Source organism: Aptenodytes forsteri, unplaced genomic scaffold (genome assembly GCF_000699145.1).
Source record: "Aptenodytes forsteri isolate BGI_AS27 unplaced genomic scaffold, ASM69914v1 Scaffold257, whole genome shotgun sequence".
NCBI lineage: Eukaryota > Metazoa > Chordata > Aves > Sphenisciformes > Spheniscidae > Aptenodytes > Aptenodytes forsteri.
In genome coordinates, this window is record NW_008795194.1 from 10,309,770 (window position 1) to 10,334,987 (window position 25,218).

Consider the following 25,218-nt stretch of genomic DNA (forward strand, 5'->3'; position numbering starts at 1 on the left):
TAGGTAAATTGTTTGTAATTCCTTGTAAAGCACATACATGGAAGATCAATCTCTGATCAGATGATTGCAAAAAATTTAGTAGTCAAGTTAAGCCATATGAATAATTCTTTCTTTTTGTTTCACAAATTAAAATCTATTCCTCTGGGACAAACTATATGTCACCATGCATAATTTTGCCTTTCTATAAAATTACTTTAAAATTTGAATTTTTAAAAAAAGAAATAATAATAGTCAGTTACCCTTAACATGTGATCAATCCTATTCAGATTTTTGTATATATCTATTTCCCCCAAAAAACCCCTAGCATTTTTGCAGTACTTCCTGTAGTCTTTAGGTGCTAAACTAACAGCTGGAGAAAATTAATTTCCTCCTTTTATCTAACCAAAGAGCAGCAATAAACATACAAGTCTCCTGCATCCTTCAGAGATCGAGTTGACTAACCCTGTCTTGAATAGACCATTCCAGTCCAGTACTGGGAAAAGGCTAATGTAATCTCTAAGTTCATTTGATATTGAGTCTTTCCCTTGTGACCAGGAATTTTGCTGATAATACAATTTATTTCACTTAAGACAATGATTAGTCAGCAGTCAGGGAAAATTTTCGATCGCTGCAACGTAGTTTGAATTGAACTTTGTTTGACTCCTGACTCCTGCTGAGAATTATGTAGGGTACAAAATATTCAGATTGGTACTGCCAAGTTAAAAAAAAACCCCAGGAACTGGACATCCTTGCTTATGGATGCAGTGGAGAAAAACCACCAGCAGGGAAAGAGAGTTCAGCGCAAGGTTTGCAAGGGGCTGTTATAAATGTTATGGGAGGAAAAATATTTTAAAGTTATGAACAAATCCTTGGCAATGTCCTTTATAAAATGTTTCTGAGTAGTCAAGTGTGCAAGATAAAGCTGCACAGGTTGATTGAACTAGTACAACCAGCAATTGTGAAATGAATAATCCAAAGGTTTGCTGACCTTGGCAGCATTATAGAAGCAGTCTTTACATAAGAATGCAGTGTTCTTAGATTATTTCTCCCAATACATTAGGTTTCAAGCATACTTTTACTTCACCTTTGTAAAGAGCTTTGAAATCCCCAGGTGAAAAGTGCTATGTCCAGTTACAAGAATAAAGTATGAAAATATATGCATCTCTGTTCCAGCTATTACTTTTCTTGAACATACATATTTACTGCTGATAATGCAAAGTAAATCCCATTGCCCTTATGCAAGATAGTTAAGCTCTGTTATGTCCTCTGGACATCAGCCAGGGGTCTCCCAATTACCATAGTTTTTTTAATATAGGCCCCTCTCCTGCTTTTAAAATAAAATTAGAGCAGTCATTTCCTAGGAAGGTGGGGAGAAAATAGCAGAAGAATACTGAAGCCTGACACAAGGATGCTAAACCCCATGCCAAATGAGACCACTCCCTTGCTTCCAGGGATGGTGCAAGGCTCCTTAGTCCAGGTTTGCAGAATTGGGCTTGAAGTGATTCAAATTAATTACAAGGAAAATAGGAGCATCCAGCACAGAGGGAAAAAGGATGCCATGGCATTCAAAATGGCAATATTCACAAAAATAGGTTGATCGTTATCTGAGGCACTGAGCAAGCCAAAGATCTCTGGGGCAGGAAGTATTTAAGAGCCCCCCAAACCTCTCCTTAGTCTTTGTATAACGAAAAGGGAACCAATATGCAGAAAGACAGACACTGCATGTGGTCTGAGTTTCACAGGATTTTTCTGAAGGTAAACATTTGTTTAATATCATTGCCATAAAGGATTTCAAGGCTCCAGGATGAAAATCAACCTGCTCTGAAAGCTGACCACCCTATGTATCTGTGCATATTTCATGCAACGATTCAGTATTCCACTCTGACGACATACAAGATGTTATAAGCCACCTCATATACAAGGTGGCTTAAACCACTTACATTCCCTACTCTCACCAGGTGTCATCTAAAATTATTGGTAAACTAGAGTGGAAACTGGATCCAGTTTACCTAATTTTAACTATTTATAAGAATTATCAATACTAATTACAAGAACCAACAATTATTAGATTTATTTAAAAATCTGAAAGCAATTCACCTATATATGGTCATTCTTTGTTTTTAACAGAGGGAATATTGAGTAGCTAAATTAAATGCTAGTAATTCAATATGGAGAGATACCGTACATGTCCTTATTCTTAACTGTTTTTTCCCTCCCATTACTTCTTTTTCATTCCTTTCCACTTCCTTGAGGCAGGCTCGATTTTCTTGCTATTTCCTTAAACCCTGAGAGCTCCCAATCTGAGGCAGCAGGCAACAGGTTTTTTACAACTGGTTCTAAGGTGACAGCAGTCAGAAAGTGCTGTTTTGAAACAAAACAATCCACGTGTTTTCAAAAACATGTTCTCCGTACTACGAAGCGCCTGAACCCTTACATTCCTTGCAGCACAGATCATCTGAAGGTCAGTCTGCTGTTCTACAGCTAGATCTAAGCTTTTAGCAAGGGAATTTCCTCTCCCTCCAGCAATCGAAGGTAGAGTGCCACTGGCAGTTTTATGCCTTTCTGTAGCAATAATTTTATATTAAACATTCATATGCATTATTTCCTCCATTTAAGGAAGCCTAGGAATGTGCTCCGTTGGGGGAGGTGACGCAGAGATGACAACAGTAAGGAGATGTATCTGGCTGATTCAAGGCCAGGTACCAGTAAGCACCATCCTGACTAGAATGTTTAGTCTTCTAATGACATGTAGACAACATACCTGCTCATTATTGGAAAGTATGTAAAAAATACTTGCTGTCTCCCTACCATATTCATAAAAATAGCAATTTTAAAGAAAAAGCAATATAGATATGGATGCTATGGGTGAAATCCAGATTGGCCTTTTTGCACCAATAGAATCCACAGAAGTAAATGAGAAGCAGGATTTCACCCCATATTTTTTGATACTGCCCTCATCAGTAACATGATTGTGGCTTTATAATATAAAATATGATTCCAATAAAATATTAAGAATGCAGTCATCAAAATACAAAAAAATTACATTATGATTCATTAAAATGATGTTAAGTAAAAACAGTAGCATCTTATACAGCAATTTGTTTACTCATGTTGAAGATTTCCACAATATACTGCATTCACACGTGGCATACATACGTACACACATTCCCACACAGTATACTGTGTGCGTTCAAATGCATAAGTAAAACTTGCTGGAGTCTTCAAAATGACCATCTGCTACATGCACCATATTTTGGTATCTCTGTATAGATGCTCTAGGTATGTACCATCGTTTCAATATTCAGTTCTTTATCCATTAACCTGGCCAGACCATCTGGACACCTTAATGAATCTATTAATGAATATCAATCCTCTAATCAGCACATGAAATCTCATAGGTACTCACCCTGCAAACTGGGCACTGCCAGTGACTACTGCTGTCTCTAAGCCTGAACTCATCAGACAAACACTTGGAATGATACACACGAAAACACAGGTCACATATCAACACCTCTCCAGGCAAATGGCATTCAAAACAATACCAGTCATGATTTTCTGTTTCCCAGTCCTACAAAAAATACAAAATATTTTGGTATGACATTCTGTCAAAATCTGCAGGAACTAAGAACGAAATTCATATGTCTTGAAATCCAGCAGCAATTAGACATTATAAACATTTTAAGAAGTGTATAATGTTTAAAAAACAGGGGAAAACCTACATGCTTAAAGATCTTCATCAGTTTAATACACACTAACTCCAATAGAATATGAATGCCAAGTTTTAGTTTTTTCAAGTGTCTGATTAGTAACAATTTCAAATATGAGCTCTGTCCACAATGAAAAGTGGGTTTGTTTTCTACCTTTGTGTAAAACGCTTGTTGACCTCTCTGTATTAGACTACAAACAAAAGTTTGTGCACCTCAACAGACCATACCTATTTCCTTGGACTATTTCCCCTTGCTTTGATTGTTACAGTATATTTTCAACTGTAATTTTCTGAAGGGCAGTCCCTTCCAGTCTTTACTCTCTTAAAACTGACAGCTTTTCAGTATCAAAGTGTTGAGTTACAAGAAATAAATGAAATCATGAACCTATTACTGCAAGAAATGTTTCTGCTAAGCAATTCCAATGCAATTCGAAAAATAGAAAATGTTTCACTTGCAGTGCCCAACAGCACTAGGCTTACTCCTGAAATGTTCTACAGAAGACAAAGGATATGGTTCTGCTGATGCACAGATGTCTTTAATACACTCTTCCTTGAAAATTCAGCCCCAACGGCCAAATTCTGACCTTTGAAACATGTGCACAAGCTTTGCTGAAGTAAATGAGAGCAGCATGCATATAATTTGGAGGCAGAATTTTGCTCTAGGAATCTATAGAACTAAAACCAGACAGAATTGCCAGTGGCCACCGTTAAATGTTTATGTTTGTTATCTGAAATGCCACACTCTTCCCTACACTTAGAAGACAAAATAGCTGTCATGTATCAGATAAAACTCCCAATGCCTTTTCATGTCAAATGTCACTTTTCAATGGGTTCAGATCTCTGAAAAAATTACTCTTATTCTTCAATAAATTATCTTGATAAAAATCTGATCAAGCTATTTTTAACGTCATGTTGTAAAGGTGGAGCCAGCAATTCCCACCAACTGCCAGAACTGGCATTTGTCCGATTCTCATTTTCCCGCGCCTGGGAACTATGGTTATTTAAGTTCTTGTGTGAGAGGTCTCCTCCAACGGAGCAGCGTAAGAAGTGCTACACAGAAGTGGCACTTCCAGTCCCTTATGCTGAAGAGCAGCCGTGTTGTGTACATAATTCATATGACCAGAGCCCCCCGTGAATATGAGAGATTTAGGGACAGCCTCAACCCAGATTGCCTACACTAAAGTTTATATACCATGAATGTTGGACTGCAGGGGCAGTAAGTTTAGGGGAAAAAATCCCCAAACAACCCTTAACCAATGATTTTTGAACTCAGAACTTTGCCCTCCTTTGTTGTTCAGATTAACAGTGTAACTTGACTCCTATCGTTTCTCCTCATTTAATTTTACTTGCCAATTCTGTATATCTCAGAATGGCATATTAATACCACCAAATTTGGCTATAAAGAACACATTCTCATTTCACCAAATCTTTCCCCTTCCACAAGGTCCAGTGGCAGTGCACTTTGGGAGCCCTTTCTTTACGATATTTTAGAAACAACTAAAGATACTGCATTGTCGATGTGCTTGATTTGCCTGTAGACTGAGAAAAATCAGGATAAAGTATTGCTTTATATTTCTTTCACATTAAGTTTAATATCTTCTTTATGAAACTGAAAAAAATAATCAGATGGCAGTAAAGGGCCAATTAAGCAAGAAAAAGAATCAGTTTTGATTAAAGATCTATCCAGATAAAAATCAAACTGAGAAGACCCCAATAGGTCCCGGCTACTGAGGAATTTCACCACAGAATCAGGATTCCAGGATTCTTAATTTTTATTTGTACTAGTTACTTATTGGTATATCCCAGATATTCCATTGTTAGGAAATATGCTGGCAAAGAGATGTGGAATTTCATAAACATAAGCAAATATACTTGCTGGCAAGAAAAATCATACACTCAAGCCAGAAACCATGACGTTAAATAAAACACCAGAAGAAGCTTCCTTCAGCATTCACACTGTAAAGTTTTGAAAACATCATTATTTCTAAATATAATCACCCAGGTTTTTCACAGAAAAGATTTTTAGTTTAATGCAGTATATTTAGTGCATAAATATATATAAAACATTCATTTATGCAATATATTTGACAAGTTAATAAAGAAAATAAAAAAGGTACATAGCCCTTGTGAACAACTACACTATTGACCTCAATAGCAAGGTCAGAGGCATTAATTTTGCTCCAACAGCAATGAAATGTTACTGCTTCTCTTGGTTTACATAAGTTTGAATGGGAGGAGAACGTGCTCCCAACACATCTTTTTCATGCAGGAGATCAGATTCATTTAAATAGCTCAAACTCTGCCTGTCAGTGCTCGGGGTAGGACAGGTCAAAATTCTCCGCCAGCTGCAAACACGGTTAAGTCTGCATTTACAAAATACACCACCAGGTGTCATCAGCCACTCCGAAAAGGACTGATTAAAGGGCGACCATTGTAACATCTTGAACTGTAACATGTGAGTAACCACTTCCAGCCCCCAGGAGAGAGAAAAAATCATCAAACTACATACATACATAATGCAGACTAAACTCAGAATTGGAAGTGATATGGATGATGGTGGTGGTTAATATAGTAAACTAAGCTATCCTAATGGAAGACAGAAACGTAATAGAAAATATGACAGAATTCAAAACCACATAGTGCAAAAATTGTTCACCTTGTTTTTTGCTGCTGTCTGGGAAAAAGGCTGCATACCGTAGGCCTTTCAAAATAAAAACAAAACAAACTTTGTATCTATACTGTAAGCCATCCGATTATCAGGATATACACAAGGCTAGAAAGAATTCATGCACAGTGACCAGGAAATCAATCTGTTACTTCTAACATCTGGTTGCATACATTTCCTCCTGCATTTCTGGAATGCTACCTAATGCTTTCACCACATTTTGTTTCTTTAAAATATCCCATGTACTTACATCATTAAAAGAACCCAACACCCATCTTCTTCCCCATATAAACACCCACCACCAGGCCAACTTAAAATTTGTCAAGAATATTAATGATTGTTAATTAATGCACTCTCTTTGATACATAAACCTTCTTTGGGCATCTAAAAAAGACCCCTGTAACATAATATACTGCATAGGCAGCAGCCCCATCAAAATCAAAGCAACACCTTCTTTGCTGCATATTATCGAAGATTAAGATATCACTTTATCAATAAAACTCACAGTCCTTATTTGTGTATAAAAGGTGATACATTTTCCCGGGGCCATGCGGAATGAAGGAAGGATCTCCGCCACAGGGACTCGATTTGCCAATATCCTTATTTCCTGACGCAGGGCAGGGAAAGCCTCTTGGGTCACCGCGCTGGCAGACGACGGGAATCCTCCATCGGCAGTGCCCGGCTGCCCAAGTTCAGCAGTTCAGCGGCACCCAGTGACTGGCCACAACCCCCAAGAGGGAGCGGATTTGGCAGCAAAGTTGCATAGCTCAGATGTAACAGGAGGCCTTCCCCCTTCATTTTTCTCAGCTGCCCGTTGCATTTGTAGATATATGCATCAGCAGGGCAGCAAATGTCTGTTTGGGAATTGCATTTAATAGCCAAAGAGCTATGCTCTGTTAAGCAGAGTGGGATCTTGCAGTGATATGGGTCACTTGTGGTCACTTGTTCTTTATATTCAAATCAGTCAAACATTATATCATAATGGTCACTTTGCACTGACATAAACAGTTGAGATTTCTCAGCAACATGAATGAAACAATGCAACAATTTCAAAAATATGGCTTAATTTATGACTGACACATAAGCTTACTTTTTTGTGATTTGTCTTAAGCAGGTTGTCTTAAAGCAAATACACAAATTTATTCTGGAAGTACAGAAAAATAACATGGGACAGAAAATGTCAGGCTATCCAGAACATTTGACAATTTAAATACAGATAAACCCAACAGAAAGGAATGAATCATCATGTTGTAGCCTTTACTGTAGAATAAAATATATAGTTGTTGTCAAGGAAAGAATAAATTTAGTGCATAAAGAAAATGTCCATTATAATGCAAATGTACGTGGAAAATAAATGCTTACTCATTAGTAATGGAGATTTACTTAGCTGTAATTGAAATAGGGAATCTGTATGTTGGAGAATGTGACATCCTGCTGTACAATTAGCATACCATTAAGTAGAAGATGTGAAGCACATACTGACAGTAAAATTAACAATAACTTAGAGGTCACAATTGTAACTATTACATCACTTCCATACCTTAGCAAACCCATAATTATTGTAAAAAAAAGATGTAAAAACAATTAGTAAATTTTTATTTTCCTGTAAATTACATGTAGGCATAGCACATGAAAACAATATAACCTCCTTTCTCAGACTTTGTCTAAAAGGACCACTTTGCCTTTTTATAATGCATATTCCATTAACATAGCTCATTTCTTACCTGTTAATCTGTTTTCTCCAAGTCCCTTAATGGTAGCCCAGATACTCGGTATTAAGTCACTCTACTATCAGGTGGAGAGAGGAAAAGGGAGGGGGGAAAAAAGGCAAAACTCTATTCATGAAACTCCCCTTTACAGGGATTTGCTGGTTTCACACTGTTGAACTAGATTTCCCAAACCATCCAAATTATGGATATCCTTTGGACCCAACCAGTAAGCTAAAAAAAAAAAAAGGGTCACATAGATGGGAAAAACAATTATAAGTCAGTTATCTCTTTGGCGCAATCATGTTTATTTATGAATAATATACATACAGTTCTGTTGTCCTAAATTCAATATGACGCAAATGAAGGAAAGCACTTCCCATGGAGCTCACGGTTCCCAGCATTTCCTGCGTGGCACTTGTCCCATAGCACTCTTTGAACTTTTTTTCCCCAGGTGTTCTGTTTCAAGTGCTTCTCCAGAGTTTCTTTGCTGCTTACCTATGCGCTGCTGTGGTGTTTCTCTGTATCTCTCATCCACACTCATGCACACACAGCTCCTTCCAGATCACTGGATTTTCATTCACAAACCCATGGTCAGCCCTGTGTAGTGTCTGTGTTTTATCAGTCCCTACAGCTCCAGCTGTCTAGCGGATAAAGAACTTAGAACAGTTTTTCACATTTAGTCTAAAGGAAGAATATTAGCAGATACATAGTAGATTTCACCCACTTTGTATCATAACAACACTTTTGGTTTGTCACAGTGGTGGAATCTAGAATGGCAACAAGGTCCATGCTAGCAGAAAGAAGTTGTTTACAAAATATAAACTAGTTAAAAATAGTAGTATTTGCATGCTACATTTATTTCAAGATGTTTTCAAATCACCAACCCAAAACTTCAGTGTAATCTTTTCCTGACTATTTCATAACCCTTTAGAAAACTGAAAAGGATCTCAATGAATGAGTTCCTACCATTTCTCAGATTCACATTTCTTTGACATCTAATAAGATAGTCCATGCCCAATTTGAAGATATCATTTCTGAGGCAAATGTTCTGGACTCTGGTATTTTAGGATTTGGGAACAGCCATAAGGAACACTTCTTTCTCTTCTCCCCACCTCCGTCAGCTTTAACATCAGAGTTCTTTCAATTTCCCCACCTTCAGCTAACAGAGAAGCTTTTAAAATCTTGGATTCTGCTGTTAAGATTCCTTTGTTGGCTTTCAGTAACTCTTCACTGGAACCCAACAAAGTTGACTACCAGTCCATGTCAAGTAGACAGATATATTGAAAGAAATGCCTCCCACAAAAATTACACATTACTTTTTTCACATCTTTCATTTTGCTTTAGGTTTTGCAACCTGCATTCATCATCATCTGCTGTTGGGAAGTAATTCCTATCTTCTGTACTTAATCTTTCATATTTCAAACTTTCTGCTGTAAATGAAAAGCCTTTATTATAATAACAAGTGGTGCTCCTGCATTCTAGCATGGGTGTATCTACCATACCATCACTCTTCCCTGGTATCCGGGTCCTCTCCTTAAGAGGTCTCAGAGTATGCTGCAGGAACCTATGCCCCCATTCACGTTAAACAAAGCAGCATCTATTTCTTTCTAAACACATTCTCCATTCTTAATCAATCAGTTCCTTTCTGTCTTTTTCAGGCAACATCTGTTCCCATCAAAGCTTCCTCAATCAGACATGAGCTTTACTATAGATAATTGTTAAAACTTTGCAGTGCATTTTGCCGTCTTTATGACTCAATGAATATAACAAACCACTGTGGGGACACACTACCTATGTGCACTCCTGTCCTCCAGTACAAAACCTGAAGGAAATGCTTCTTAAATTTGCTGTAAACAGCTACTGCACACTTAATTATTTGTCTGTTCACCAGTACTTCTCTCAAAGTGTAAATATGAGAATCTGTGCCCCATACAAAAGGCAGTCTGAAACAGGCTCAGACAAGAGCAGTTGTAAGAGTCCTTAAGAACTGTGGAAATGCTAAACCATGCTCAGCTTTGAAATGTCTCCCCTTGCCCATCTATCCATTGCTTTTGCTATACTGTTGAACTTCCAAGTAACTGCTCTGTCGTAAGAGGAGTTTTACAAAATGTGGCTGTTTATCTGTAGAGCTGGACATACTGGAGCCTTACTGCTTTTTTTTTTCCAGAGGGAGACTAGCATGTGCACCTTGTATGTGCACACTGGCCTCTTTTTTAAACAGGCTATATCTCGTTGGATACAGTAGCTAGTAAGAAATCTTCAGCTTATCATGAATCTCTGGCAGATGTATTGGTTTTCACTCAGACACTAGCACGCATCAAATACTACCTGGGTCAAACAAACATAATGTGTCATGGAACACCATTCCCAGTATTTTTTCAAACGCAGTGGGGACACTGTATGTTTTTCGCCAGAGGTCCTAGCCTGCTGTGAGATCAGTCCTCCTCCTGCCTTTGGGTCAGTCTTCTCTTCATGCCACAACATCCCTGGCTCCATCTATTCCTCAGCGAGCATGAATCCTCCTGTAAACTTGCTTTCAGTAGCCCACTGAATCTGCTTTTATCTTTTCATCAGAATGATAGGTTAGGCTCCGAACTGAGGAAGGCATGATTAATTCCTTGATGTCTCAGTGGACTTACTCCATCTTTGCAGCAGGTAAATGGTGAGCTAGCTGTTTAATAAAGTATTTCCCTTTTCATTGCTGTACAGGATCCATACTTGATCAGGATGATTGCTTTACAATGATAAAGTTTCTTAGATCACCCCATGTTTTACATTTAATGTTAAAGTAATGCATCAAAATAAGCTTATTTTCTCCCCAGTAGTTTCCTTGTGTATTTTATTAGATACATTGCCTCCTGTTTTGCATCTATTTTTTTCCTACTGCTTTTGCTCATCAAAAGTGCTCAGAAAATAAACAAGCATCCATATCTCCTTCAGAGCCAAAAAGACTTCAGCAGCTAGAATCCCTTTATGAAAATTGTTCCACTTTATCTTCTCCTTCCTTTTATAGAAAACTACCACAGCAGGTAGCTACAATGATGTGTGCTTTTACAGACAGGATAATCTGTCCATTGCAAATCAGTTGCCTTTATAGATCCTTTCCTTTGATGACCTTTGATGACTTGGGCTTCATTTTTAAAATGGATTTCCATAAACTGACTCTGTAGGACACTTTGTAGGTATTCATTACTCATATTTTATCACAAAGAAACCCAAAGCAATTATGAGTTCATATGTCCTCACAACTACCTAGGCATCTTGCTTAATTTCAAGTACTTTTATTTATTTATTTAGGCCAAGATTTTCATAATCTCGGCAATTAACTGGGTTTTTTACATTATTTTTAATTTCTCTCATTTTAGATATCAGTTTTATTCTAAAAAGAACCAACACAAAACCGTCAGTGAAGAGACAGACCAAAATCTCCTTCTCTGTAGTGATATTAAACACAGACATATTTATAGGCTCCTGAAAATCCATTTCCATTTTCTTCACTGATAACTGCTTCCTCTTCTGATGCACTGATGCAAGACGACTCAGGTTCTGCAGTGAATTCCACAGCCTCTCAGAACACTTTTGGCTTTCTTTCATTGAGTTTAATCTGCAAGCCTAAGTTTGTCTAATTAATTTATTGCCAGTTTGTCTTAGAAGTCTTCTGTTTCTGGCAGAAACCACCAAAGTCTTCTCTGGATGCCTGCCAAGACAGGTAGATTGTTATTCCCTCACCTACTTTGTAGTTATGTTCTGGACAATTCAGGGTGATAGGCTCCAAAGTATAGAGCCAGTCTCTAGCTCCCAGAGCTAAAGAAGTAGTGAAGTTTTTTCAAGAAGTGTAGTAGCATGCCAGCAGCCAAAATGACTGCTAAAACCCCTGTCACGCTTATCTTCTCAGCCTATGAGCTGTGTTCCTGAAGCAATGAATAAATCTCAGTTTCCCTCCCAAGAAGATCATGTTTGGATAGCAGTAGTTTACATTATTTGAGGTGAGACAATACAAGTATTCTCCTCCAGGATATCAGAAATAGAAAATAGTTTCAAATGAAAATATTTCTTTTCTTTCTTCACGTTCCAAGTGAGTTCAAGGTTAATAGAAACTTTCAACTTATCTCCTCAGAAACTGGATTCACTTCTGCTATTAATGTCACCGTTTTTTACTTAGGTTGAGCCAAGAGGAGGTTTGTAGGCTATTTTCATTAGGGAGATAAATCAGTGATGGAGTGAAGTATTTATTAGGTGCAATGCCTTTTATTTCCACATTATGTATGTGAAGGTTTTGTTCCTCTAGAAAGAGGATGAATCCAGACCAGAAAAGAAACCATCTCTTTGCTTGTAGTTCCAAGTCTCCTTCCAAGAAGAACTGTGCACAAAAGGGGTCTCCCTCCCCTTTTCTTTCTTAAAATATGTTTACATTGCTTTTCTGGCCTTATTGTCTCCATGGGAATTTGTAGTGTTTTTCTAGGTTGATGTTTCTGCACACACAGAAACATTTTATCTGAACCAACAGCAGAACTTCCTATGCACATCGCTTAAATGTCCAGCTTCTTGTCCATGTCCCCTGTGCTGTAGGTGTGGCTGGTATTTTTTCAGCTGTCAATGATATAAAGGCATGAGGGCTGCATTTATTGTGAGTGAAGCATGAATGTTAATAAGCCCATCAGCTTCAATTAAGTTTCATTCAGTGACCAGCATGACATAATAATAGAAGATTCAAAACAGTTTCCAGAGATGCAGAGCATTTTGAACCCACAAAGTTAATAAAAACAACACTACTAGGTCAGGGTTGCCACAAAAGAGGTGGAAAAAACTAATGCATATTTCCAGAACAAACTCAAGATGGACTGATCCATGTCATCTAGTCCATTAGCATAATTGGAGTCCCATGATGGAAGCGTTATACAGACTAGTTTGACTAGTTTACTTCAAACCCATAAGTAAATGATCATTCTCCAAAACACCCTTTCAGTCAGAAAAAACATTTTGTGAAATCTCTGAACAACATCATCAGTATCTCAACTCCAGAACAGTGAGTGAAAGCCTCAAAGAAGAATACAGCATTACATTGACTGAATTTTTAAAAGTCAAGTTGGCAAAGCTGGGAGAATCAAGTGAAGATGCTGATGAGGTTGTTTTACCAGTTTAAAAGAAGTATCATCTCTTAGGTATGCAATAAGGTGGACTCTACTAGTGTCATCTTCGGTAATATGAAGATCCTCCAAACAGTGTGGCTCCTTTTTTAGGGGATGAAAAATAAGGATGAGCAGAGGAGAGGGAAGAAATACTCCTGAACAGATGGGAAGAGAAAAACAAGACTGGAAAAGGAATGCAGAGAATTGTTCATGATTCTTAACCCATCTGGAGACAGGAAGAGCCACTGGAACGGCAGTGAGGCCATTCTCATGAGCTGCATGCTAATAGCCTTAATGCAAAGACAAAGGAGGGTATTGGCTTTAATAAAGCAAGAATTTCTTGTCCATAAGGTGGGAGTTCAGAATTCTGATTTGCTTCTCAAGGACAAAATAGTCTATGCTTTGATTTGGCGATTTGAAAATATTTGCTTTTCTGAACTTTCACAAATCCACAGCAGGATATTACACCAGTGGATACTAATTTTTTTATTTATTAATAAGCAGAATTTTACACTAGTGCACTTTGTAATAACAATTTGCAAGAAAAATCATTGCTTTTAGCACACAGTGGATTGATATGGTGGCAATCTCTTGGCAAATTAAGCTCTGAATGATGGGACCTTAGAGGATGGAAAGATAGACAGCAAAGAAACATTCAAAGAGTTCCAGAAGCTCATTTCCCTTCAGTGCTCTCGTGTGACCAGACTGTTATGTGGCCTGACTCTCAAAGCCTCCTCATACTCTCCCTGAGGTGTGGAATAAGAAATGGAAGCCAATCTGAACTTTTCTCTCCCATAGGATCATTCATTAACTCTTTGCATCTGTGATTCACCAAATGTAAAGAACACTGGTATTTTTGTAATAATTAGGAATCTACCTGGAACATTCCAGCCTGGAAAATCCTCAATTTGTTACAGTATGTGAGAAATAGTAACTATCATGGTTTGGGCTGTGTTTGGCTTTATATCAGTGAATTCACACAGGACTTCAGATCAAAGGCAACACGGACGGATAAGACAAATGGAGAATTTTTTAAACACTGAAGGAAATTTTTTTTTTCATTTGGTGTGACATGTTCTTCCTCTTTGTGCTCTCTAGTTGTAAGAGCTTTCATGATGAAGGCACTGGCTGTCACTATTGCTGTTTCATATTATCCTTCTGCTCCTAACTGAAATGAATGGGATGCACATTAAAACCATTCCTCAACCTAGTTAGTTATAAGCCCCTAGCTTGCTAGCAATAACTGATAGCTATGTAGGTTGGTTTTGTTTTGAGGTTTGTTTTTTAATTTAAAATGTATTTTATGTACAGAAAAGGTTCAAACCCTCACAGTGACAGTTCTTAAGCTTTTTACAATTATCTTCGTATTTATGGAGACTCAAGATGACATAGTCAGTTCAAAAAACAGCTTCTGGCTACCAATACTGACCTAGCATGGAAAAATCAATATAATTACAAAAGCAATTAAGCATGGCAAGTAAGAAACCCAGCTTTTGCTCAATTTAAAGCAATTTAGATTAACACAAACATAACAGCCAAAATACTCCTTTCTCATAGATTGATCCTAGCAAAATTGAACCTGCAATACATCAAATCACAATAATCACTGGGTGTGTGCCTAAGGTCATAAGGGTTAACAAAATCACCTTCAAAACTCACAGTGCTGGCAGTGGGTTACAACAAAGGTTAAAATGATGGGAAAGCAGACAGAGTGAAGAGATGGATTATTTAGGCAGTCTTGAGACTTGAAAGTATCTGGAGTCATTCTGAGCAAGCACCAGTACTTTCTAGATATAAAATATCAGAAAATCCCCAGTAATGAGTTAGCAAGTTATGAATACATGGATGTCTTGTGAAAAAGCACATTCTACCTCTAATGTTTTCTGAAAACAGGAAAGCAAGCAAACTGCCCCTCCAAATAGCATGCTTTCCAATAAACTAAAAAATCTTTAGAGGGAAGAATTGGAGAGGCAATAATTTAGATACGGAGAGGACCAAATGCACAGGAAAATGACTGTAACTAAACCCCAAAGTCAGACTTAACTAGCCAGAAGAGTTGCTGGCTCTTTCTATAAGCAATCAATTAAATGATCAGAAAACAGAACTCACTAAGACTGACTTCTTGAAAACATAATCACCTTGTATGTATTTTGTCAGTGAAGAAATAGCTCAAAGTGCCTTAACTAAGTGTGAAGCCTCACTCTCCACATCTCATTAGAGAATTTGGCCACTATGAACCAACTTTAAACCACAGCAGTGCTATGAGATATGTTGCATTCAGATGCAAACAATGAACCCATGTTACTAACACATCTCCATTTTAGAAGCGCACAATATTGTTCGGCTTTATGAACACACGTAAATTGAAATGATACATTCATAATGCCTCTCTCTGGGTCAGTGCAGTTTTATGACTTTAATCATGAGGAGAAGAATTAGCACATTAAATGCTCAAAATAGCTCCGTGCACACTGTCTGCAGAAAAATCACAAAATATGTAAATGAATAAGACAAACTAACTCTAAGAACTGTATCTAACCCCCCATAAAGCTACATGACATTGGTGCTTTAATTTGATTTCTTTCATTTGATTAGACTGACCACTATTTTACACAGATAAAAGTAGATAAATATCATGGCATAACTGAAAACTGAAATGAATAGATAAGGAGATTCATGATTCTTTTCTTCAAGAACTACATTTTCCTTCTATTTTATTGACTGCCTTGAAAACACAGTTAACACCAGTGATTTGCAAATTTTTTTCTAAACCTGAAGAGCAAGGAGATAATTTCTTTTATGCTGATAATAAATAACACTTCCAAATTTCACAAGTTCTGTGAGAAATAGAAATAAAATTTTTAGAAAGAAAAAGTACCATTACCAGATTTCAGGACTGACATTTCCCTTGCAAGGTAAGAAGCTGCAGGGATTTTGTTGAATTGCATAATAATGGCATCGACAAACAGTGAAAATGAAAAATTCCTAACTAAAGTCCTGGATAACAATGGAAAATAATTTCTTCTCTCATTTATTTTGTGTCAAATGCATTAATCATCTGCAAGATGAGAAAGCCTGTAAGATGAGAACACATTTTGCAAATCTGCAAAACATCTGTATAGATGGCAAATGAGCAAACAAAATGAGTACCTGCATAAGCCCTGGAGGTATAATATTTGCAGCGAAGTTCTTGTATAGGTACCAACACTTAAATATCAGTTGGAATATAGTACATTTGGCAACTGACTCTATATTTTTAATTTAGTAACTTATATAAAAATATTTCTCCCACATATATCTGAGAGAAAAAGAGAACAATTTTATACTCTCTTAAATCTGATCATTCTTTTTTCCAGTTTTTCAGAATATTCATTTCACAGGAGTTGTCCCTTTTGGAAGGGCCTCCTCCTAATGCCCTCAAACTGTTTTGTCTTTGTACCTCAGCTTGTTCTTTTGTATGATTTCTCTAAATATGTGAGATTTTGCTTCATTTTTTTACCACAGCCTCAACATACTGATAGAACAATGATAGCAAAGTAGCATTTTTTTTTTAACACATTCCTCTAAGGCTAACAGTAACCCTATCAGAGATCGTGTCCTTACTGCACAGATCTATCATTATGTCAACCTATTGGATAGGGCAAATGTTTGGAAACATTTAAGCAAGCACCACAGATTATCTAATGAATCTTTTCCAAATAGAGCTGTGTTTTCATAATCTGTATGCTTTTAATTATTGTTACCATTTAGCAATCAGTCCACAGTCATCATTAAAACCAGTACTTTCAGGCCTTGTGGCAGCCACTAGTCAGGCACCTATATAAGTAACAGATACAGGTGCTCAGCAGTTCTGTGGCCCAAGCCAGTGATTTTATTTACTTGAATTTGGATTTAAAATGCTAAGATTTAGATCCAAAACTTCAAAAATGTAAAGAAACATCAAGCAAATACTCAAATAAAAAATGGGAGGAGGGACGACAGGAATGTGTCCCTTTGCTAACTCCTTGAAACAGCTGGTCCTTACTGACTTCCGCTGTGGTGCCAGAAAACAACCTAAAATCCAAGGGCATTTTTGGTGGTGGATCAATAGGTGGTGGATCAGTTCTCAAGTCCTTCTTTTTCACATTATGAACTTTCCAAGTTCCTGTAGTACCAGTCAAACTGAGACTGACAATTGGGTCAAGGGCCTGTCTGTAAGTGCTAAAGCTTGATGAGCCTGAAATCCCTGTTCCAACATTAATAGCCCTATTTCATAGAGTTCTATCTCCTACAAGTGGATCTCCGAAAAGACTCCTGTGTTCGTCCTCACTGAAATGTAACTTGAGCTCATGGTTCAACAGTCATTAGTACCAGATCTGAGCAGTACTGAATTACAAAGAACTACAAACTGCATCTTGATCAAGTGCAGACAAAGCATCTGTAAAACTATCCAGTGTGTCCAATATAGAGAACATACCAAACTTCATGGTTTTGCACCAATTGTTGGAGAATGGAAAATACTTGATCTGATGTCAAGTGATGACAATGATACTTTGTTACTCATTAAAATTTTTTGAATAAAAGAACAAAGAGAATGACTTTATACCAAGTTAATGTGTTTTGCTTCATGTGTCTGCAGCATTTTGATTCAGTATTAGGATCAAGAAGTTGGAGGTTGGGTACTGTTGAAACATGGTCTGGATCAGAAGCTGATTCCTATTTTTGCATAAAACTGTTAAGTCAAGTGTGCACTGGTGTTCTGAACAACTGAGATGGCCATCAGACATATGGACACAGCACAATGCATCAGTGATTAGCAGTCATGCTGAAAATACAGTCAATACTTCTAACCAAAGGGCTATTCAGAATGTGACTTAAGCAGCATCTTCAGTCAAGTCAGAGACAACTCTTTTCATTCTGAGATAAAATAATTATGTAATTCTAATGACTCACTAGGAATTTACATGCTGGTTATCTTACAAGCTTTGTTAGACAAATGTTGCTAATAAGTAGCAGGAACATTTTTTTAATGACTGTTTAAGAAATGACTGTTGTGAGGCATTTTGATTCTTTTTTTTTCTTTTTTTTTTTTTAACAATAGAGGAAACAAACATACTGAATACTTGAAATAACTACAGATCTCAGACTTTACGTCATGTTGAGTTTGCACAGTTAACATCACCTCTGGACAGATAAAACTGACAGAAGAAATACCTAAAAGAGCTAAGCTGGAATTTTGAAATGTTTACTCCCAGGGAGAATAGTAAAAACAAAGCTGCATACCCTTTAAAGGTTCCCTTGATGGTTTCTAATGAAATTAGAATGAGAGTCTTAACAGTGACATAATGTACATTAAATAAATATTTCAATACTTTAAATTAGTATAACTGGGATAATTTTAACTATAACGTTTTCTATTATGAATACTGCTTGTTTCCACTTTCTATTTCTCTCACTTTAAAACAAAAAATAATCTGTTGTTTCACTTTCAGGATCTTCTTGATGGCTGCAATAATGCAATGAGTATTTTGGTGGTTTTTAGAATTTATTTTCCTGTAGAGTTTTTCTGGTTTTCCTCAAAATTTAAAGTATTATCTATGTCTGAGACAATGCTGTCCATTTTACCAGTATTTAATGCAATTTATATTCCAAAGCAACAATTCCTAGTTCAAGTATTTTAAACCTTTGCCAAACTTTTTCTTTAATTACAAAAACATGGTCTTGTAAATACAGAGACTGGGCTTCTGAACAAGGCAAAGCAATTGCGCAAGCTTCTTCCTGGTCTATGGGACTATTCTCAGTTAAATTTGTGAGTGCATTCCATCTCAGCTATGGAGAGGCAGAGAAAACATGCTTTTCTTCCCTTCACATCACTTTCAACCTGTTCAACTCAATTTTAATATTTATTTTACACATCCAATGGAACAATGTCTGGATGCCTGTAACTAATTTGCTAAGAAAATCCTTCCTAACTGAGTGCCCTGGTGTTCACAAATATCTGTAAAACACATATTTTCATGTGTGTTTGTATATAAATGTACAACTTCTTGTTCCACTTTTGAAAGGGAGGAATTCTTCCTTCCTCAGATTCAGATTAAAGCAAGATTAATAAAAAATTCTTGTCGTCTTTTTTTTTTTAAAAGATACCGTCTTTGGGATTTGAGGACATCTGAGGATTTCAAGTAACACCAATAATATTTACTGTCTTCCTGTACAGCTGTAGATGAGAATACTACATAAAAGTGAGAGATGACTGAGCAAAGGACTTTGCCAGTGTTTCATAGCAAAAAACTCAGAATTCAAGAAGAAAGAGCTTCTATGGAATAGAAAAGGTTAAAAAAGTTTAAGAGTGCATTACTTCCCTGTTCACAAGCACCAACACAGCATCTATAAATAACTTTAAATAGAAATTAAAACAAGTTTCATGCTAAGATACCAGAAATCATGATTTATTTTCTCAAGGATTTTATACTCACAATCTCATCTCCTGGCAACCAATATCCTTCTTGTTCAATACCAGCTTTTGACCCTTTACACCCCACCGTCAGGGTTTCAACAATAAGACCATCCTTGACTGCTAAACTCAGCTGACGTGTGGTTTCTTTTGGATGCATACCATGGACTCGAGACATATACCTGCACACAAAGCACAAAAGTCTGTAAGTCTTAATGTTAAACTATAAAATGCATCAGCAAAAAAATTACTCTTTTTCAAACGATTTAAAATAATACACAGTCTAAGTTTTAGGTTGTTTTTAAACCCTCAAAATTTATACAATTTCCCCCTTTACTCCAAATCATCTTTTCTTCCCCTTGAAGTTACCATGTACACACTTAGACAAGTAGTAGCACAGTAATCTTCTACCAAAAAAAATTATCACACCTCAAAACTAACAAGCACACTGCTTGGGCTTGTCTATGCTAAACTTCCACATCCATTTGTGCCCCTAAAGAGACTTCTTTAAATTAATTGAAACTTGCATTTCTGTAATACTTCCTATAGCATTCATACTATAGAATTAGTCTGGAGATGTACCAATGAATCTATGAGTATGAGCTTGTGAGTACAACACATTTATAAAAAATGTGAAATTAATGCATCACATATGAAAATCCAACAGCTATACAGTACTAGGTGGTTTTTCTCCTTTTCTTGAGATAACCACAATGATCACACTGTGATGAACTGCACTGATGAGAACAAAACATATATAGCCTAAACTGTGTATATACATGAGATTCAGTTGTGTAATGTTGACCAGTATAATTTACTTCTAGACCAACACCAAATATTAACTTGGAGTAAACAACATAAAATCATCTTCCCTCAGAAAAAGATGACCTTCCTGTTTTAAGATCATTACACTTCAGAATTTTTTTAGCAAATTTCCAAGAACATATCTGTTCTTGGAAGAAAAGAGCTGCAGTCGCATGCAATCAGCAGATAAGTGAATTGACTTGGAACGAATGGGAAGTATGTTTTGTGGACATATTTTTCTAGTTATCACTCCCTTACAGTTACAGGGCTAACTGAATTTCTCTCCCTTTTTTGGTTTCTCCAGGTACTCTGTCTTTACCTGTCTCCTAGGAGATAAATCCGTAATTTGCCTGCTTTAAGACAAAGCTGTCAGCTATAGTATCCTCTATTTCATGCTTGATAATGAATTCCAGCAACCATGATTCTTTTGTGACTGTCATCACAAACATCTTCACAAAAAATGTAATTATTTAATATCAGGAGCAAACTTGAGGAAAATTCATTTTAAAGCAGTAGTATTACATGAAAAAAAGTTACATTAGTTCAGATTTTTTTTTTAATAACATGGCTGACAGGAACTTTTAATGCCTTAGAAGTTATAAACTTACAATAAGGGATGAAGACGACTAGAGTGGTCTTCACCAATCAACCCTTCTCTTTGAAGACATATGACTTTCAAACTTCTTATTGTTTTGGATGCATGAAGGTCTTTTCCAATCCTGCATTCTCTTTCAAGCTTTTGCTGAAAACTGGTTTACCCTAATCTAATATTTTTGTTTTGCTCTAAAGGAAACTAAATGCATATAATCTTATAGTAAATTTCTGATTGAGTAGAAGTATATATTTGTGTAGTACCTTACACAATAATCAGAGCAACATAGGATATTTATAAACTTCCGCCTTGTATCAGAGGCATTTATGTAAATGCAGCATGTTTGCAGGATCTTGGGGGTTTTTTTAGGGTAAAAACTCTTAGAGGCAGATGCTGCCATTTACTATATTTTACAATGTCTACCACAACATCGTCCAAGTCTGGTTGGTTTGTGCATACAACCACTGCATAAAAAGTAAGTAATAATAAATAAAATTAATAGAGAAAGAACAAAATTCTATGCAAGTCTGTAATCCAAGCTAATATTTATGAAACTTATGCTGGCTAGCAAAAAGGACTGAGGGCCAAACAATGACTCAGAAGATAGGCACATCAGTTCAGTTCTGTATCAGAGTGGTGGATGCTCATCTGCCCAACCTGATCCCTCTCTGCTTCTGTAGAAACCAAAACTCAACGTGAGAACCTGTTCAAGTGATATTAAACACTACAAATGAGTTTTCCAAGTTCTCAAAATTCCAAGGAGGGTTTAAACAGGCAGAGACTCAAATCTATTACTTCATTTTCAGGGTGCAAGTGAACACCATTAATTTGCTGAGGCATAAATTGCTGAAGCTTTAAAACTGCCTGAAACAGGGAAAATAACTCATTTGTTTATATACTCGTTACATGTATTTCATGTGTGTGCGCACATATACACATATTTATGCAAACACAACCAACTTTTTAAAGTGCAAATTATCTTTGTCAACATTTGCTAACTTCATTGTTTTTTCAGCAAATTTCTGTTTTAACTCTGTACTAACAACCTCCCTGTCAGAGCCACAGCATTCACATCATCTGCAATTTCCTCAAGTCTTTAATAGGTCTCAAAATACATAGCATAGGTACTAACTACCATTCTTCCCATTTTACTGATGGAACAAATCAGGCACTGAGCAAGGAAGTGATTTCCCTGCAGTTATACAGTAGGCTGCTATATGTCTGAGAACAAAAATCAAGTATTAACCCAGTGCATCCTGCTGAAGAAACCATGTATTTTGCATTGCATCATCCATAGTTGCAGAAACACAGTCCAACAAAACTCTTGAATGTAAGCTACATGTTTTGTGATTATTTCTCACTCACAACTCTGAACAGAACAGATATATGACACAAACCAAAAAGCCTTAAATCAACTCTAATCAGCTAAGAGGTTTAATCTGCCTATTTCAGCTGTGGCAGGGTGTGCACTAGTGAAAAGGAGCACAAGGCTCAGAATCTCCCATTTCTCAAATCCAATCTGTGTTCTCAACCTGAGTGAAAGTACTTCCACCAACTAAACAACCTCCTCATTCTCTCCAGCTGTAAATCGGGAGTAATAAATCCCCAGTGGCTTTCTGAAGAATACTTTAGTCAATGTTCAGACTGTGCAGTCTGGAGATCCACAAGGGCTATGTTTTCCATGTTTAAAGTAAAATGCTATCAGCTTTCATAGGAAAGCACACACAGGTAGAGAGAATGTTTTTACTTCGAAGAGTAGAATTGCTGTTAGAAAAGTGCCCCCTCCCCCCGAATTTTTACTAATATTAAAACCTGTGAAGTGTATGTGGCTAGATATTCACAAAGACTATAAAACAACACTGGCAGGGTCTGGATGAAATCCTATCTTGTTTCTTTTCAGCCAGAAAGATGGCAGCTAAACTAAGAAGCTATTAAGGCACAGGATTTGAAACAAAAAAGATAGTTAAATTCTTTAATAATGAAATGTGAAAAACTGTCACAACATGTGAAAGATGCTGGAAACACAAAATAAGCTAAACTCCAGCCTAGAGACAGAAAGTATGATGTTTGGAGTCCTAACTACCACATTAGACTCATTACTGGATTGGGGAAAAACAATATTGAGATGTCTTTGTGCAAAAATGACACTACTAATCCAGGGAGCGCATGTCTTTTCCTGGCACTGCATGAACTGAAGCATCTGGCACCAAGAAGTTAAAAATCAAGTAAGAGAGATAAAGCAATCCCCGATTGCTGTTTTCAACAAAAGCTGATTAGCCTTACCTTGGAGACAGGGAGTTGAAGCAATACTGGTTTGTTATGCTCTTGCCCAGTCCTCCATATCGACAGATTGGGAAGCGTAATGCAATCCCTATACTGCTATTATATAGCCAGCCACAAGAAGTAAAGCAAATACGCTTTCAGATGGGTGAGAATAAGGCGTGGAGACAAAGTAAAATCCCCTAAATCAGCAAACCAGCCCTAATCAGATAGGGGGCTGAAACAACCATTTCAAAATACAATTTAACTGTGCTAATCCCTACTATATAAAATGAGGGTCTGTCTGATGAAAATAATCTGCATGTTAAATTACAAATCTCACCAAATGAGGCTGCCTGTCTGCAGGACACAGAAGGAACTGAACTGCTGCTCAATATTACAGTATTTATAGGTCACTATTTTCTCCATTTATAAACTGGCAGTGTAAACCTCCTTGACGTTAGCATAGAAGAATCTAGCAAATCTAGCAAAATTACAGTTTTTGTAATCAACTTCTAACAGCCTACTAAAGCATGTTTTCAATTATTGCAACACCACTTGGAAAGCAAAGGATAAGAATCTTTAGCATGTAGGTTGTTCATTACCACCCTTAAACAAACCTCAGCATTGTCACACCATCAGATGTATATGTAAATGTGCTGACCTTCAGAAACAAGATACTACCAACAGAATCAGGTAAATGCACATGTGCACATAGCTAATGTATGTGCACACCTGTCCGGCAGCAAAAGAAAAAATTTAGAGGAGAACGATAGAGGATAATCATTAATAGATTTGTAGATTGTATGTGTGTGTGCATGCTCATCGGTATTTAGTACACAAAATACCAATCAGAAAAATGTGAAACAACAATTTTAAACCTATTTGGCACTGCAGATAAACAGTAGTCAGGTCTTTTCAAATTTAGCAGCAATAAAATATGATCATATTCTTCTGTTTATATACCCTATTCTTGTTACCCATCCTAAAACCTTGACCATCTCTCAGGCACCACAGGGACAGTCCAAGGGGTCAGCACAGCTGGAGGTGAGGACTCGAACAGTTCTCACAGGCCTCACGGTATCCAGGAGCCACACAGCTGCACACCCCACCTAAGCCACGTTGCAATGTCAGGGGAGGAATGATATGCAGGGAAACCTGGTACATGCCCTTCCAGAGTCTCTCCTTCACAGCAACAAACTGCAGAAGTTCCTATAACTCATGCCACTATTAAGTGACAACTGGATCTTGCCACCTCCCTTTGCTAAACAAAACTGGACCACAGGAGTACCCTAATGCACCTCTAAACCACTTGCCTGTGCAATATACAGGAGACAGAGAAGCACCAAAGTCTGTTAGCATATGAGCAATTCACACCTAAAACTTCAAAAAAGTTTTCTCAAACTAGCCAGTGTTCAGCATGTCTTTCTATTCAAAACCTACATCTAATACATGTGCTTGTAACACATCTTAAAAGACAAGAAAAAGGTTTGTTTTGATCTAAGGGGTGTGGAGGAAGCAGACTAAAGCTGCAATCACCATGGGAGCAAAACAGATACAAAAGTAGCTGGCACTTGCAGGGGATCAGATGGTGAACTTTTTGCCTACAGCTGTCACACAGCTCACAACTCTTTTGCTTGGTGCTGTGCAAGACACAGCACAAAGCCAAACACTGTCCCAAAGAGCTTAATATATATGGCCACAAAATAATGCACATAAATAGCTAACTCTGCGCCCAAAGAGTCCTCGTGAAGGCAACTGTGGTCTACCGAGACGCAGCAAATGGTTTACATGGGCCCAGCTGTGTTGTGGCCCGAAAAACAAAGCTGGCCAAGGAAGGAAGGAAGGAAGGTTACTTAAGGTGGAAAGTTGACACAAGTATTTAAAAAAAAAAAAAAAATCAGTTTTCTGGACTCATAAGGAATTGCATTTTCAGCCACCT

General features: G+C 37.1%; 1 protein-coding gene across 4 annotated transcripts in view; it reads right to left on the reverse strand.

Moving 5' to 3' along the window:
- Positions 1 to 25,218, reverse strand: part of ZMYND11 (zinc finger MYND-type containing 11) — a 109,247-nt gene that overhangs the window by 26,237 nt on the left and 57,792 nt on the right. The window contains exons 3-5 of one of the 4 annotated variants that reach the window (XM_009278654.1): positions 19,644 to 19,803; positions 6,342 to 6,386; positions 3,386 to 3,547 (exon numbers count right to left, since the gene is read on the reverse strand). In XM_009278654.1, coding sequence (XP_009276929.1) covers positions 3,386 to 3,547; positions 6,342 to 6,386; positions 19,644 to 19,803 — 367 coding nt within the window. The remainder of the gene's footprint in view (positions 1 to 3,385; positions 3,548 to 6,341; positions 6,387 to 19,643; positions 19,804 to 25,218) is intronic. The other 3 variants (XM_009278655.1, XM_009278656.1, XM_009278657.1) reach the window with 3 other exon arrangements.